At 47.2% G+C, this 18,310-nt stretch overlaps 2 protein-coding genes across 5 annotated transcripts in view; both read right to left on the bottom strand.

Moving 5' to 3' along the window:
• Positions 1-18,310, bottom strand: part of ntng1a (netrin g1a) — a 198,755-nt gene that overhangs the window by 88,304 nt on the left and 92,141 nt on the right. The gene's annotated exons all lie outside the window — the stretch shown is intronic.
• prmt6 (protein arginine methyltransferase 6) lies at positions 2,774-4,862 on the bottom strand. The gene has a single exon (XM_046371893.1). The coding sequence runs from the start codon at positions 4,773-4,775 to the stop codon at positions 3,726-3,728; it is 1,050 nt and encodes a 349-aa protein (XP_046227849.1). The 5' UTR covers positions 4,776-4,862; the 3' UTR covers positions 2,774-3,725.

The raw sequence follows: 18,310 nt of genomic DNA, 5'->3' as shown, positions 1-18,310 counted from the left end.
CAATACCTGAGAAGAGTTACATGGAGGCATAATCCAAAAAGTGCATGATTGAAAAAGGATTAGAGGGGAGGACGTGGCCACACAGTTGGGTGGATTATTGCTTTGCTCACAGGCTGAGAGGCGGCTGCCTCGGGCGGGTTGCCAATCGGGCCTTCCCGTTCAGATTTACGTGCCCCTGCGACTGATTTGGGATTTTCCTTCTTAACAGGCGCGGTCCAGATCCGTCTGTGTCGTATGGTGTGTGTCCGTCCATGAAGTCACGCCTCGCTGCCTTCAGCTGGACGCGTCTGACAGGCAGCGACTTCCTGTGGATTCACGGCTCAGGCCAAGAATAAATTTTCTCCTTTAAATACGTGTTCTGTTTCTTCTTTTCTTGGTTATTTTGGGCTTGAGCAGTGGACACGTGGGTCACTTCCTGCTGCTAATGATGATGAAGATGACAAACGGTCCCAGAGAAATGAAGCCCACTTCTCTGGGGGGTTGGCCCACCAAATTAGCTTTAGTCAATACCGAGCTCCCGAACTGTCCTCACAGGATGTGCTGACAGAAATATTGCTTACTGTAACCGACTGCGGGAACTGAATCCTACTGGCTCATTTGTGGTGTCATTAGCATATCAGGATGAATGAGCAGCCATGATTAGACGCCGTGTGCCAGCGGAGTCCGGTCAGGGATCGAAGAAACACGTCTTTACGCGGTGAGTGAAGTTCAGGATTCACCCTGCGGGACCCTCAGACGGTTCGGATGTGGACGATAATCTGGCCTCAGAACAAACTACTGCAGGAGTCTCAACAGGCCTCAGACGCGACTGGCTCAACTCAAACCAAACCTCATTACGGAGATTTGGATTTTCCCTCTTTTGGTTTTATAATTCATGACTCATCATTCTGTCACAGAGGGCCCGTTGACCGTGTGGACTGGTTTCCATTCCCGTCTGCGTGCGACTCCGGTGCTGTGAAGACGGACGTCGGACAGGAGCAGTTCTGCACAGACAGCTGATGTGTGCCGCCACATAACTTCACCTCGTGCCTCTGACCTTCATCTCCAGGTTCACGCCGTCGCTCGTGTCTTCTTCACTGCCGTGGAAACCAAGAAGAAGAAGAAGAAGAGCACCTCTCCTCCTCCCTGCTGCTCTGCCCTGATGGGAGTCCAGCCTGCTGTGGGAAATGTTGGCGCTGAAAGAGTCAGAGGTCACCTGCAGGGTCATTTCAGGGGCTGAGGTCATAGCCTGACCCGACCCGCCATCTTGGACAGCTGAGTACAGCAACACCATGTGGACAAACCTCACTGGCAGTTTGTTAAGTTAACCTGTGATTGTGCTTATGTTTTGAGACAGCAGCACGTCGCTCGATGCAGAATGGCGGTTTAGTTAAAACCTTTAAATCAATACGGATCGACGTCTCCTCCAGTAAACGCTGGAATCACAGGCCTGACTTTGACTCAGGAAAACGCTGACAGTTTGAAGTGTGCTTCCTTTGTCTGCTTTGAGCCACTCATTGGTCACTGCCTCAGTGTCTTCTGATAAAACGGTGGCAGAAACCCGACCGTCCGGCCTGCCAGGACGCTGACGTCTTCGCGTTCGTCCTGCCCGCCGGTCCTCACTCTCACTGTGAAAAACGCGAGACGCAGCCTCTGAAGACGTCTGTGCATGTCGCCGCCCCAGACGGCGCACCGGTCCTGCACTGAACAATGAGTCTTGAAATTGGTTTGATTAAGCACATTGTCTATTGATTGGCTCCTAAATTGCTGTGCGATACAAGACAAATAATCCCATTTCAAGTTTCCACACTTGTTTCTAATGGCTTCCAAATCATTTCAGGCAGGAACGGATCACAATTAGTTTAGCATTTAGCAGCCGCGAGTGGCCGTGCATACACCAGGCTGATTGTGGGCCGATTCGGGCGCCGCGTTCCACACTTCCTCCCTCTGGACGCCTTCCCCTCGTTCTGTCTGCGGGGGGACCTGCAGAGGCCGAGGACGGACTGAGACACAGACGTGGTTGGTGCCCCCTCCTGAACAGCAGAGGACCGACAGGAGAGGAAACGAGGACCTGCTCAGATGTGGTCTGGCAGGTGTGGGACTGGTTTACTTCACTGTGGACGACATGTTTTAGCCGTGAAGCTCCGGATACCACAACAACAAAATACTCAAAGTCTGAGCAGAAGTTTTACTGTCATCAAGTCTCAAAGTACACGACACATCAGAGTTCCTAAAGGTTTCTGGTCCGAGTTCAAACCAACTTTTCCAAGCAGGTTCAGTTTCAAGTCTTCACTTGGTTTCAACACACAAACCTCATCACGGAGCTCAGATGTGGGATTAGGAAAAACTGACAGTTTAAATCCAGATTTATGTTTGCTGTTTCAAGAGGCTTTGATTTCAGGTTTGATTAACTTTGTGTGGCAGGCAGCGTGTGTGTGTGTGTGCGTGTGTGCGTGCGTGCACGTGTGTGTGCGTGCTCACTGTTCAGGGCCTCTGAAGGCTCCAGGCACGTGATCCGGCCGTCACTCTCACACTGACGGTGGACTTGAGGACTTCGTGGCTCGTGGTTTGCACTGAGACAAATGAAGGCTGCGTTTCAGACGAACGTTTCCTGGGATGGGCGTGTTCGTCCTTGTGCTGTGCGATCAGACTGCAGCCGGACGACTTCGCAGCACGCCGTCTGGGCTCTGCAGCGTCTGCTCCTCTCAGAAAGGTTCAATCAACACATTCTTATCACACTCCTCAACACAAACCAACTACAGTGTGCACAAATAAAAGCCCAGACCCCATCTGGTAAGAGTTCAGCTGTAACACGTTTTATTACAGAAGGAAAACCAAACAGTTTAGCTGCGTCACGTATGTATGGGATTGTTGATCATTTTCTTCTGATCGGCTGATCGATTGATCAACTAATCGCTGCAGCTCCAGCTGTCATCTTACAAAACTCTAATCAGACTCGGAACTCATTTTAATTAGAAAACGTGACCATCAAACAGAAGCTTTTAGAAAAACAGTTCAGTTTTTACTGCCGCTGATGACTTCAGAAAAGTCCTTCATATTCACAAAGGAAATACTTTGTTGTACAAATATTTGCTGCAGTAATTACAACTTTGGATGAAGTCAGTGGTCTCTGCCAACAGACGGTCTGTCTGTCTGAACCGAAAAACAGATGAACTTAAGTTCACTGAGAACTGAAATGCAGCCAAGGTAAACCAGCTCGTGTCCAGATAAATTTGTCCAGTCCTCATTTGAACGCAGCAGCTTCAGATTCCACACAACACACACACGATTAAACGAGTTCTGATATGTGATGTCTGCAGCTCTGCATGCCTTCAACAGCAGCTGCAGTGTTTTGACCTGTCAAAGGTTCCTCACTGCCAGCTTCATGTCTCCAAAACTGGACGTCTACACAGCAGCACAGCAAAGAGAAAACTGTGGTGCTTTCACTGTTTCAGCGTGAACCTGTGGGTTCATTTTGTGACAGATGACTGATCATATTATGAATGAAGAGTTTAATTCACTGCAGTGATGTGGTATAAAACGAGCTGTCAGCACAGGCTTGCAGACACACACACACACACACACACACACACACACATCAAAAAGGCGTTCGGGACATGCGTGCTTCCTTCTCCTGTCTGAGTGTGCCAGCATTTACAGGGTGTCAAACGACATGAAGACAACAGACACTACAGACACAACAGGCTGCGGTTCTGGCTGCAGGTCTGGCTGCTGGACCAGAAACACTACGGCTGAGCTTCACTGCTCCAGTCAGGGATGGAAAAGGTCTTGGACTGTCTTTTCTGCTCTCCTATGGTGTAGTCCACGTGGATACAGATGTGTCTGGCGCTGTCCTCCGAGGGGTACATGCTGACCTCTCCGGTCACCGCCGTGTCTTGGACCACGTCCACCGGAGAGTCCAGGTACAGCACCGCCTGCTTCCAGTGCGTCTCCGGCATGAACGGGGACGTGGAGAGCACCAGCGGTTTGTCCGGGCACGGGAAAGTCACCGTGAAGTAAACACAGAAAGCGTTCATTGCCGCCGAGCCGAACGACTCGCACCGGAACTCGCCCTTCACCGAGCGCAGCTCCTCCACGGTGACGGAGTGCAGGTCGAGCTCGGCGAAGCGGGCCGGGTGGGACAGCACGTCCTCCACGGTCACAGAGTTCACGGTGATGTCGGAGTTCATGATGCACCTCGTGGCGAAGTCGGCCATGCAGGACATGTCCACGCCGTACTGGTCTTTGACGCTGTGCCAGAAGTGTAGGCGGTCCTCCACCACCGGGTCGCTGATGGGCGCGATGTACAGCTCGGCTTTGCCCGGGAGGATGACGCCGCCCGGTTTCAGCCACTTGTCCCGGGCGTACAGGACCGAGTTGAGCATGGACTCGTGCAGGAGGGCATAACCCATCCACTCGCTCACGATCACCTCCACCTTCTCCGGGAGGTCCACCGTCTCCACTGTGCCCCGGATGACTTCAACTCGGTCCTCCATATTGTTCTGTTTCACGATCTTCACAGCCTGCTCGGCGATCGAGCAGGCCTCGACGGCGTAGACTTTCTCCGCGCCGGCCTGGGCACAGAAAATGCTCAAAACGCCGGTTCCTGCCCCGACGTCCAGAACAACCTTCCCCCGTATGGACTCGCTGTTCCTCAGTATCGCCATCCGGTACGCGTTGGTTCGGACGTGGTCCGCTATCATCTCCTCGTGGATGGTCACATCGGAGTAGCTGTCAAAGTACAGCCTGTCCTGCCGGCTTTTGTCCAGTTTTCTCTTCTTCCCGACATGAGACATCTTCTCGGCGGTGACCCCGCTGCCTCGCCGTGTTTTCGTTGAGTTACTTCCGCATTGCGACGTGTGGGACTTGTAGTTTCCCGCCGCTCACAGAGCGAAAGACGGACGTTTGCGTAGACTACAACTCCCACAACCACACGGCTCGTGACGCGTTCATGATCAGGCAGAACGTGGGACATATGGGCCTGTTTGTTTCTTTTGCAAAGGTCTGTAATGAAATTGCTTCTGATAAGGATCCACTGCTGTTAGAAGCGTTCAAAGTGTGAAAGGACTACAAACAAACTTGAAAGTGCAGAAAACTCTTTCAGATTTGAGACATGGCAGACATCGATGAGACATCGATGCATAAATCCAAAAGAAATTTGCATTTCAAGGATTCAAGGATTCAAGGAGCTTTATTGTCATTTCACACACGTAAAACATGAGTGGAACGAAATTAGTTTCCCCGGTCCCAGTATAAGCCCAGTTTCCTAAACAAAATAAATGTAAATATAAACAATGCTATATAATATAAAAACAGTGGAATATAAGTGAAAACAGTAGATGATATAAACAACAGTGTAAACTGTATAAACAGAAGTGCAAATGGCTGACAGGGTAGTGCAACGGTGTTTAAGGGATTTAGGTTTCGATGCTGCTCATCAGATTTTTGATTCCTGAGGGGAAACCTGAGGAGCCCTCCACAAGTGTGTGCCAACACGTGTTAACACTGTTAGATTGACTCGTTTTTATTCACTTATCACAATTACTATCATTCATTACTTTATCACTTTTATTACATTTATTGTTTAATAATGATTTCAGTGAGGTTCTTCTGATGTTAGGATGAAGGTCTTCATCTGATATGATTATATTATAGACTGCAACGGTGTTTAAGGGATTTAGGTTTTAAATACTTTTGAACTTTGCCCTGAGATGATTATTTCACTACTTGTTTGGTCCTGTTCCAGCTAAAGCACCTGCAGCTTTTGGCGGATGAGCGTGTGGAAGTGGTGCTTCCTGTCCCTGGGGGGACCTTCTGTTTGAGTCCTCCTCTGCCACAGGAACCACAGAGTCAGACATCAAAACTTCGACAAAACTCCTGCCAACAGACAACCCGAGGGTGCGCTAAATGGTCCTGCACCGGCTGCTTTGCGTCTGGTGGTCAGTTGAACCCGCCGGCCAACTGTCATGTGTGAGGTGGAGGTGCTTCATCAGGTTGTCTAACACTCAATGTCCAGTCCAGTCAGCTGCAGTGCATATTGTACCACGACTGTATCCCATAAGAAGCACAGCAGGGTCATGACCAGTGCTGAGGCCTGTGGGACCTCCTCCGCTCCGTTTCAGAGATCTTTGGCGAAACAAGCCGGACAAACCAGCCACAGCTGCACCGCGTTTTACCGAGACGAAGAGAGAAAGAAAGAAGCAGCAGGCCGAGACAAGAAATGCAGCAGGACGCTCGCTATGTTGCTTTCAAGATGACGTCTTGAAGCAGGAAGACGGCACAGTGTGATGCAGGGAGTGCGAAATAATAGTATTTCAAAAGAAAATGTTGCTGGGGAATTTGTGTGTGTGCGTGTGTGTGTGGGTGGATAGGTGGGTGTTTGTGCGTGTGTTTCCAGGCTTCTGCTAAATTTGTACCCGATGCTGCCTTTAAAGCACTGACACTCATGGGAAAATGTGTGCATTTAATAATTCAGCCTTTTCAAAACAGTACGGAGAATAAAGCAGGGAAATAATTCTGCATGAACTGATGTGTTTTCAGCTTGAGTAATAGAAACAGCAACCATCAGGGGAAATGAGCCATACCTTTGTAGTAAACAATGACTTCATATTCATATTCAAAGCTCCTAGTTTTCCCTTTTGGATATGTTGGACCAGAAACACAGTAACACCAAACATTATCTAAAGATGCAGTGTAATCCCAAAGTGAGCCAAATATCAAAGCTGGACACCCGCATCCGACCGGTCAAAGGCAAAATTGGATTAAGTAGAGTGGAGGGATGGGAATAAACAATAGGACAGATTACCGGAGCGTGAAATTCAGGCGGTGGAATTCAGAGTTCCTGCGCGCTTGGCAGGAGGGTTTGTATCTCGTGGACAGAACAGACAGACGAGCAGCTGTTGGCCACGTCGTCGTCCTCCTCTCAGGCTTCAGGTAGAACCGCTGCCAGGTCTGGAGCCACAGCCAACACCCGGCGTCCACCGAGACGCCTGGCACGGTCTACCTTTGTCCTTAAAGTCAGCAAACATGCAGAGACAAGCCTCACATCCCGCCAGCTGCTACAGGTGATCCAGGTTTGGGTCAGCACATGCATCAGTACTGGGATCCACCTGGTAGGATTATTGTTCAGCACACGGCTCAGTTAGACACTGCAGTGCGAGCAGGAGCTGACCGATGAGTTAGCATGTATGAGAATAAGGTGACGATAACGAGGTAATTAAAGGTCAAATATAAGACGTTCCGCCACTAGAGGTCGCAGTGGAGCATCTCACACCAAAACAAATGTGCACGTCATTCACTCTATGAAGCTGGACACACAAAAACAAGAAAGCACATCTATGTGGAGCCCCTTCAACATTTCATCAGGGGGGCTGGCAGGAAGTTACTTTTCACTGGAGGAAATGACATTCCGACTGCCCATAAGATCGGAGGACATCCTCCTGCACAGATATGCAGCTCAGCCGCTTTAATTAAACATGGCCGCTTCCTGTTTGCATATCAGAGTCAGAGGTGCACTGGGCGAGCCTGACTGGCGTGCCTGAGCACATACGTGATTCCCTACTGCATGTACGTCTGAAACATCATCTGTGAATCCAGATGTGATGATGAAGGTGGGAGAGAAGGTGCAGAAAGAGGACGCAGGTGGAGATCACCAGCCCCACCCCCCCTCGCCGTCTTGTCCCTCAGGCTCCAAAAGCTGGCGTGGTGGAGGCTGAGCTCTACAATCCATGGCTCATATTTGTGTTGTGTGCGTCTTAAAAGGAGAGAAGAATGTTTTCATATCGCAAAGACAAAGAGAGAGAGAGAGAGAGAGAGACAAAGTGGGAGGCTGAATCGGCACTAAAACAGAGAAACAGTAAGTGATGAAGTGAATGTGGAGGGTAGAGAGATGAAGGAGAAACGCCGTGTGGGCTCTTTGTACTCAAAGCCCATCAGCAGCTGCTCTTCTTTATGACCAGCTGCTGTCAGCATGCACGGCCTCATGGGAGCTGCCTGCATCCTGTCAGTCCGAGTGGACCTGTCAGCTGCTGCAACACACACACACACACACACACACACACAATAAGCCAACCATGCATACACAGACATGCACACAAACAGCACTCACAGGCCAGTGCACGGCGCCTCAGCCTGCAGCACATGCAGACTGTACTGTACAGAAGGTGTAGGTGTTCAGGACGCACACACGATCACCTGTTTGAGAGGACGGCAGACCGCTGAGCAACAAATACAAAGGTGCAATGGCTCCGTATTGATCGCTCCCAGGGATCAATACCGGGCTGCTTTGATATCTCACTCCCAGAGAAAGAGCCCACGTCTGCGACTGCTGCTGGCTCATAACACGCTTTCCATCTCTTTTCCACCCGTTTCTTACAGCAAACTTAATTCGTCTCATCCAAAGACTGTTTCACGCATGGATCCATCTGGACGCCTTTCCCCAGCTGTGTGTTATCTCCTCCCTATGTGGACACGTCATGTGCCACTACTTATCAGTGGAGAAGTTACAACGACGAAGATTTCCTGCACCATGAGATTTCATTCCCCTTGTTTGTACAGTCCACGACACGCACACACACGCGCACACGCATACACACATGCACACGCACACCGCTCCCAAGCCTGCCTCCTTTCAGTGCCCCAGCCAATCACTTTACAGGATCTCGGCCTGTCAATCCAGAACCCCCGGTGATCAATTCATTAATTACATCCCTCTCCCTGCAGACTCACTCTCCTCATGCCGCAGCATCAGTTACTGCAATTAGATTAAATTACTAAGTACAACCTGCATGTGGGGGGGGTACACTGACTCCATGACAAACCCACAGTGCAATTTGTGAAATGGAAATATTGTCTGTTTGTTCATGGAGGTTATTTGATAAGCACATAAATGAGGAGATGCTGTGATAGTCTCATCAGGGTTCCACATATAAAAATATGTGCTGCTTGATTTACAACATCCTGCACACAGAAAACTAGCTCTTTTATGAGCAATTATTGCATGAAATGTATTTATCAATTGAGGACAAATGGGCCTGTAAGACACGTGAAGTCTTTAGGGGAATAGTTTGACATTTATTAGCTTTCCTGCTCGGAGCACAAGATTGATGCCACTCTCATGTTTAATGTGAAGCTGGAGTCAGTCTGTTCCGAGCTTAGCGCAAGACAGGAAACAGCGAGAAACAGCTGGAATGAATATTCAGTCTGTGATTAGTAAAGCTGAGTATACGCAACCTGCTGTGCTGAGGTACTTCCTGCTTAGCAGTTGGATGTGTAGGAGTTTGTGCTCTGCAACAAAGTTATGTTCTGTGCAAGACAGGATTACACGATTCTCCTGTGTTGTACGTGAGACTCTGACTCTTGTTCTACTTCTACAGCAACATCAGGATGAGGACTATGGATCACGCCAACCGCAGACCACCAGGAAATCAATTCTGCCTCCATTCTGTTTCCATGTGAAGCAAGTCATTGGCTTGTGGAGCCGAGCAGGCACGCAGCAGAGGCCAAAGGCCAAGAGAAGAGTTGATAGTTCAGTCAGATTCATACTGATGCATGCTGATGTTTGCCACGAGAGGATCACTCCGCTTGGCCAAAGAGGATGACGTTTTGCGCAAAGCTTTTTGCAGCTTTCACACGTTCTCATGAGGAGGAGTTGAAAGAGTCCTGCTCTCGAGCTGAAGAAGAAGGAAAAGAGGAAAAAGTTCAACATTTTTAGGAAACTTTCTTATGTACTTTCGTGCTGAGAGTTGGACGAGATGAGGAGTAGTTTGAGGTATTACTTATTGTTTCTCTCCTAAGAGTTAGATTTCCTTTTTTTTAGTAGTACAAATGAACTGATTCATTGTGTGCTGAGGGCTGGATTGTGGTGATTTGTGAAACCCTGAGCATGTTGTTCATGTGCTAATTTTACCACAAAAAAATAAATAAATGAAAGCAAGCGGTTTTCAAAGTGTGATTCATTCCACTGTGGGACTGCGGGTGTCAGGAGGATCTCCAGATTAACAGCAACAGTCATGTAATGAGTAACGTGTGCATCGTTAGCTCCTGTGTTCTGCTGTCAGCTTTAATTCTGCTCGTGTACTTTGGGCCAAGTTTAAGTCATTCTCTGGGACGGAATTCATTTGGAGAGGATGTCACCTGCCATGATGAGGCTCATTACTTGTTTACTGCGTGTGTGCGTTGTCTCTCGTAGCCTAAGTGTGACATCGCAAACAAGCAAGGAAACGGGCGTCTGAGGTTACGGGGTAAGAGAAGATAAACGCAGCTTCCGGCAGAGTCCATAAAACGAAGACATGGAACATCAGAGCACATTGTGCAGCTTCTTGCGATTCAAAACGCCTCAAAGTTTTTAACCATTTAGTTATTTGTTGCAAGGTCACAACATGTCAGACAGCTTTGGACTCATTTATGTTTATTTTCCCTTCAGTAAATAGACTGAGAGAAAAGCCTGCACATCTCAGGTGATAAGATCCTCCCGGCTTGTTCTTGAGGCTGACCTTGGGCGCTGCAAAGTAAAAATCAATGCTCTTTCAGAAGGACAGAAGGCAGCATTCACTCTCTGTTAAGGCAGCCTGTATCTTCCACAGAGAGCCGAGACACGAGGAGAGAAAACCTCTGATGTGCAGCTGGAGAGGCGACAGGTTTGTTTCAGAGCAGAGCCTCCCCTGCATCGTGCAAAACCTCTGCAGCAAATCTAAACACCTGTTTGCCTTCACTGATGGTGTTAGCTCATTTCTTCAATGTTTTAAACTAAAATTCTGGCCACATATTAAAAATGGCACCTGTGACAAACTTGCTGTAGGCTGCTGCTCTAGCGACCATCTCGTGAACGCAGCAGAGCGTTTAGCAGCTAAAGCGCCAGAAGTTTCCCTCAGGAAGCTGGTGGAGACCAAAACAGACCAAAAAGGTGCGAACAGCAGGAACTAGCAATTCACCCTGTAAAAAGTGAGAGTCAACCACTGTATCAGCACTAAATCATACTTGGGGAGATGCCACTGATTTCCTCTGACTGCGAGCGCTGCGTCTCCGCCTGCAGGAAGTGAGGAGCCAAAACAAACTCCTCCCACTCGCAGGGGTGTTCTGGCTCTCTTGAGCCTTTTGTCTGCTTTGGAGATCAGAGCACAGCAGGGTTAGATCCCAGTGGGCACCTTCATACTCTTATCTTACATTATTTAAAATCCTGAATGATGTCTTTAAGCTGCTTAATTTCACCAAGCCACTCGGATGCAAAGGCTTGTGCACCTGAAGAATTGAATGTCTACACAGTGAAGCCATTTTCTGTTTATCTTCTGTTTTCACATTTTAAAACAGCTTTTAAAACAGGTCTCCAGCTTCTTCAGCTGTTCAGCAGGATGCTGCAGTGCTGTTTTGCCACAAGGCTCCGATTTTCCGTCGGCACAAGAGTGAAGACAAAACCACTAAATTGACATTCTTGGGCGAACTGTTCCTTTAATGTCTTCTGAATGCTCTCTGATGGGGGATATGATCTACTTTCTCCTGTTGAAGTCGTCCACTGGCAATGCAAAAAGAATCGACAGCCCGCAGACACACACACACACATACAGGCAATCAAAAGCTGTGATCAATAAGCTCCGAAAAGTAATAAAATGCAACACATGACATGAACATGCAATCCTGCTCCACGTCTGCAGGGACAAAACGTTGCTTCAGGCATGCGGCTGCATGTGCAGGCCGAGCAGATGCGACGCTGACGGAGGGCAGGTGGGGACAGATTTAGCTGTTCAGTACTGCTGTCCTCCCACCACATCAGAAAATCCATCTGAGCACATTAGCACAATTGCTAATTGCTCAGCTCTGTGTGTCCACTTGCATGCATCGATCTGCCCGCGTCCTCCTCCAGCTGAAGACCAACTGTGAAATTAAAGAAAGTGGACAGATGAAGGATTTTGTGCCACGCTGACACATCATTCAGATGAGCAGAACCAAACGATCACCTCACAGTTTACACGTCAGCGGTGGACTTTGTTCTGACGCGTGTTTAAAGTTTAAGTTAAAGGACACGTGGTCTCTCCAACAAAACTCAGCCCAATCAGAGCAGTCCTGCATTTCAACTTCCTGTTCCCTGAGCTGGACTCATCAATCACAGAGTTCAGGTGGAGCAGACGGAGGAGGGAAAACCAGAAAATGTTCTCTCCGTAAAATATGATGCATTTTAAAAATACAAAGAAACTGATTTTTTTGGCTTACGCGGGCACAGTGTGGACAGGGGACTGAGGATGTGATCTAAAAGGGTTAAAAAACACATTTTATAGGACTCCAACTCTGCAGTGCGTCTCTCAGCTTAATGTCAGCGGTATAAGTGACTTTATCGCAGAGCCTATAACCTTCCTGTTTTTCTCTGCGTTGTGACGTGTGCCTCAGCAGCTTGTCGTTTCACAAAGTTGACCCAAAGTAAAATGTGCAGTCTCGCCTCGGGTGGTCCTGACGTCCTCACTTGAACCTGTCATGGCGCCTGTGTGGGCCAGCGTCCTCCGGCTATGCTGTCCACACACGTCTGGTTGGTTTAAAGCCTCGTATTAAATGTAACCTTTCCTATTTCTGTGGCATGTGAACACGACTTCCGCCTGCCCAAAAACAGCACTTTGGGCGCATATTGGCTGCTTCTCGCTAAAAGTGAACTCTGAGAAAAGCTCTGCCTTCGCTTTGAGCTTTCTGAAAAAGTTGCACTCGGGGATTCAGCAAGCCACGACTCTTCATTTTGCCTCATGCTCACCCCCAAACAATGGCATCATCTGTCTAAAGCTTCGCTCCGCACAAGTACCTCCATCCTGACCTCTAATTGGCGAGGCAGCGTGCGCCGGAGGGAACATTACACTGCGTTCCTAAATGGCTACTCCGGGCCGGTGCACCAGACATTTAGTCAAAGCTGGTCATTCTCTGTCCCCGGAGAGCCGCTAAAGAGTTGGCCGCATCGCCTACAAGAAAGTGCAAAGACATCCAATGTGCTGTAGATGACACGCCTGTGCAGCGAGGTCCCTGGATGCAGTCGGGATGACGGGCCGCTCAGCAGGGAGCCGAGTGATGCCCCACTGCATCTGGCTAATAAGCTGTAAATAATCACTCCCCTCTTCTTTCTCTCTGTCCTCTCTGGCATAATAAGAAAACATTCAGTTGGGCCGAGCCTTTTTTGAATGGCTCCCTCCTGCAGCATACCTCGTTTTCCAGCTCAACATAACATGGATGTAAATTACAGACAACAGGACTCGAGCACACTCTCAGTGAACCGTCGTTTGTGCAATCAATCGATGTGAACTCACGCTGGCATTTTCCTTCTCAGAAAATATTGTGACTGCAGCAAACAGGAGGATGAAGGACAGACTGTGATGTGGTGGTTTTAAAGCTAAAGGTTTGACATGTGTTTAAAATCAAAGCTACACCCGCAGTGCTGTTCATCCACCCAGACAAAACGTTAGCGACACAGTGGAGCGTTTAGCAGGAGGCGAACCAGCAGCCACGTCCTCCTCGGTCAGCAGACAACCCGAGACAACACAAACCGCTGAACTCTGCACCTTTAAATGTTTAGATTGTTATAGAAAAAAAGTTCAAAGCAGCTTCATTCAATTTCATGCTGAGCTGTCAGCACCAGCATTCACAAAAACACCATCACAGTGACGAAGCTTGAAGCTTTGGGCTTATTTATCTTTAAATGAAAAGCTCATGTGTCCAACACAGCAGACAGCCAACATAAGTGAAGCTATTGAATCAAATTTAATCCTCAACCCTGAACGTGAAATAATGTCATCATACGGTGCTCTTGTGTTCCACCAGCCCATACAGGATAAATATCTTACTCATGAACTGCACTATTCTGAAGTCATTACATTTCAGACTGAAACCAGCAGAGCTTTGGTGAACTCAAGTGTCTTGGAGGCTCGTGTGCAGTTCAGGCTGCAGAGCACACGAAACGCTTTTGTGACTCGTGTTGCTAATTAACTGGTGAAAATGTCACGCCGGTGCTTGTGCTACAGTCAAAATGTCACGGTCTTAATATGTGTATTTACATTGCTCAGTCATGAAGTGTCACTTTTAAATTTGAACTAACACGCACACACGGGTTTAATCTATGGAATTCCCAAACAGAGACAGACTTTACTGATCAGCTGTCATCCAGGTGAGCATATGTTGTACTTTGTTGGAGTACGTTTACACTGCAAGCAGTAAAACAAGTAAAAGCGCTGAAAAAAGCAGCCTTTCGGTGAGTTCAGTGTTGGAGATGGTCTGCCTGTGCCTTCTGCGGTGCTTTCAGGGCTCCCTTAAACATTCGGCCTTATTTTACGAGTTGTCCCTTTAAAGTCGCCTGAATGACACAGCAAGGCTGCCGACTGTTCCACACTACTGCGGTTTTATCGCTGCAGCGTCACTCACACACTCTGAAATGTGATTGTTCCGGTGTGTGTGATCGCATTGTGTCGTGCTTCTCCGCGTCCCGACTTATTTCGCACCTCCTGCGGCGGGTGACAAGTGCAAACAGGCTTGATGACTCCATGAATACAGTCGCAGCCTTTGTGTATGTGACATAATGAGACCTCGCTAACAACCAAATGAATTGCTCGTCTAATGAATCCCCTGGCTGAAAAGGCCGGCAGCTCCTCAGTGTCTCCTACAATAGGAACAAATTTGCCAGTCGCGACCTTTTCCACATTTCCTCATATTTTGCTGTGATAGCAGGAGTGAAACCTTTCTGGGAGATGAGATTGCACGCTGTTGTCTGTACATGAAATGAAACTGCTATTAAAAGATATCCCCCGTACAAATTTTTTATTTTCAGCCTTCAGCTCCAAACTCCTCATTTTGCATCACCTTCTCTTTAAAGCCAGTGTGGAAAAATGTGAAATGTTGAACTGGAAAAGGCTGAGCCTTTAGCTCTGATAAACAGGCTGGAAATTCCTGCAGTGCTCAACGGTGATGTGCAATGCAACAAAAACTGCAGACAGGCCGATCTTTTCTCTTTATCTACTTCCAAACGTAGGATATTCAATCATTTTAATCTCTTATTATGCTCGTGCTAATTAAGAAATGGGAATGGCCCAATTATATACCTTAATTAGAAGCAAACACACAAACAAAGCCATTCGATCATGCAGAGCTTATGGGTGTCCGAGCCTCCTGCACGTCTGTTTCAGGCCCTCTGCTTTCCTTCAAGGTGACAAACCTCATTTCCCTGATTTGACCGACCTTTGCCAGAGCAGTTCTGATGGCAATGATTTCCTGTCCCTTTGCCTCAGCACACACGGCAAACAGAGCAAGTGCAGCGGTCTGGTTTGTCTCAGATGAAATGTGAAGTGAGCTGTAAAGAGATCCTCGTGTGTGACTGAGGGTCACTACGCACAGTATGAACATGAACAGGTGATGCCAAATAGGTTTTGAGACAATATGCTGAGGCGTTGATTTCACTTCTCACAACTCCAGTCTAGTATTTTAAAGGCTAATTCAGATTTCTTCATGGTGTGGTTGAATAAAGAAAGAACCTCTCTGGATCTGGACCAGTATCAGTCCTGTGTAGCAGGTCTGTACCTCATCTATCATCATCTATCTTGCTCATACATGTTCCCTTAAAATGACTGCATTTCCAGCAAACCTGTTCAAAACATGGCAGAGGTGAGAAGGACGAGGTTCAGTGCATGTAGTACGTGACACCGACACTGACCGGCCTTTGGACAAATTTACACTTTGGTTCCCAAATGGCAGCACATCCTCATTTGAATAAAAAGCTTAAAGGATTTCATATCCACAAACGTTGGTCATAACATGAAGTAAACTAGCATCACACCACCTCCCAAAACGAGCAGAAAGCAGAATGTTTTGGTCCTAACCTGCTCCAAGCATCAGCAAACAGGCTAAACTTGGTGAAAAATCTATCGACCTGAAACTGCGTCTTCCTGGGAACGCCTGAGGGCTTGACCGAGACCTGGATCAGTCAGTCCCAGACCATCGGGTTTCTATTGTATGGAAGCATGGTTCACTACTCCAGTAAACAGGACCAAAGTCAATAACGTGGTTTAACGGACACCTTTCAGCCAATCAGAGTCCAGTACTCACAGACCGCGTTATGATGGGATACAAAGTCTGTGATATACTGCATGTGCAGTGTCTGTAAGAATAAGAATTTCCCTTCAGACATAAATAAAGGAATTCTGATTCTGATTCTGATCCTGATATAAACAGCACTGCTGAGGTTGGCCTCCAGCTGAGGAGCTTTTCATTCTTTCCTCTTTACATACTCTCATTAAGGCAGTTAATAATATTTGAAATCTGTTGATACCAACCAGCTGTAGCTCTCTCTGAAAAGAGGCCTGATTACCAAATGAAAATGTAAACTTACAGTTCTTTGTTCCACTTTCCTCTGCATTCACTGAGATTCGTGTTCTGGTGTCTCTTTAACAAAGACTTAGTCTGCTGCAATGGCCTGCACAGCAAGCAAGCAAGCAAATCTCTTCCATCTTTGCATTTGAAAAGCACAGAGTTTGTCACGTCTGGCAGCTTCCATTCTTAGTGCTGAACCATCCAAACGGGTTTTACTGTTGGACTGCTGCACTGTACATCATTTGTTTGCTTCACTGCTACATTTCTTTTCTTTGCTACAATTCTTTGTTCATCCACTGTTTTCAAGGCTGCATGTCTATAGGAGCTGAGGACTGCATGTGTTTGCAGTACAATTACCTTAAAGGTGTACTTAAGTCTTTTCTTCTCATGCAACCTGTCAGTTCTACTTCACTAAATCTATCTGACAGCTTTAGCAATAAAGCAACAGCAAATAAGCAACATCCGGTTAGAGTTTCTAAAGAAAGTTTGCTGATAAACATTTCACACTTTATTACACATTACTACTTTTGGGCGGTTGTTAACGTTGTTTGGATTGGTTTGGATTAGACCACTGAAATACATAAAGATGGACGACACGTCCCCACTTCCTCCCACTGTAGAAAAGTGAAGCCAAACTATTCCTCAAAATGAGTGCTGCCATCTTGTTCTGGTGACGTCATTTGGAGCCAGAGTCTGTGCAGTAGTGATCAGGAGGTGGGGCAGCAGTATCGAGTTCCCGCCCACACACCTGTCTGAGCCAATAAGGAGCAGCACGCAGCTGTCAATCATGCCCTTTCACATTCTTTTTATAGCGTTAAATCACTAATTAAAACTGATCAGAGAAATGGACATCAGAGCATACGTCAGCATGAGAAGACCTACCTAAAACGAAACATTTGATGACACCCTCCTATGGGAGCAAACAGCCACTGACCAGGCTGCTGTAATGCTGATGCAGTGGCAGTGAAAACGAGCAAACCCTCAGAGAGGTTGATCTCTTAGTTTTACATGAGAAGTTAAAGTGATGTGAGGCGGTATCATAGCTAATTGGTCATTTATTGTTGACAGTGCGTAACGTGTTTGGACCAGATGATTCTGCATGACTTGTGCAAACAGTAGAGGTAAAATGCCCTTTGTATTAGAAATCAGTTACTTTGTCAGCCAAATTATAGCTAATTACAGTAGAACTTTCCACAGTCAGCTTGGCTGAGCTGGTAAAATCATTTAATTGGGTGAAAGCCATTGTTTACTGTCGAGAAATCTCACATGAAGCAAAACCAAGTGAGACACTAATGTCTTGGTTTAAAACATGTGACGTGTTCATTATTGTACCATTATCATAGTACATTATTATTTTGTAGGCTTTAGGCTGTCACAACAATAACCATCCTCTTCCTCCAAAGTGCTTCTTTGTCCTTCTGGTGCCTTTTAGACTTCTCTTTTCCTCTCAGACCGTCAGCCCCTGTAGGCTGTGCATGGAGCTCTGACAGTGATCCAGCTGACATGAATTCAAGCTGACCACTGTTCTCGAAGAACAATGAAACTGCTTCTTACAGCCACCTTTTAGCCTACAGGGCTGAGAATCCGATGGTAGAAAATAGATTCTGGGTGATGTAGTACTTTAACATCTGACAGAATACGGTCCTATTTCTTGTTCCTGCATGAGAAGGAACAATACCTGTTGATCTTTTGTTCTGGCTGCGGCAACCAGACCAAACCAAACTAAAAAGTTTTGATTTAAATGCCATGCGATTCGCCAGAGCGTCAGAGCAAAATGCCTGCAAATATGAGTTTTACTATGAGAGCAAAAGTAAAAACATAAGCTATATGAGCTTAATGGTATCGCAGTTTTATATTCGCTCTGTCTTCAGGCCAAACTGCATAAGGAGCTCTTGATTAGGCCTCTTAAAGGTCAGTCTTCTTATGCAAAATAAGTGCAGAACATTACTGAGCATAATGTACGCAGAGAAACCCACACGAAGGTCACTGACGTGAAATGAGGAGGTACCTG

Source organism: Scatophagus argus, chromosome 18, assembly GCF_020382885.2.
Source record: "Scatophagus argus isolate fScaArg1 chromosome 18, fScaArg1.pri, whole genome shotgun sequence".
NCBI lineage: Eukaryota > Metazoa > Chordata > Actinopteri > Scatophagidae > Scatophagus > Scatophagus argus.
This window is presented reverse-complemented; position numbering and strand designations above follow the sequence as displayed.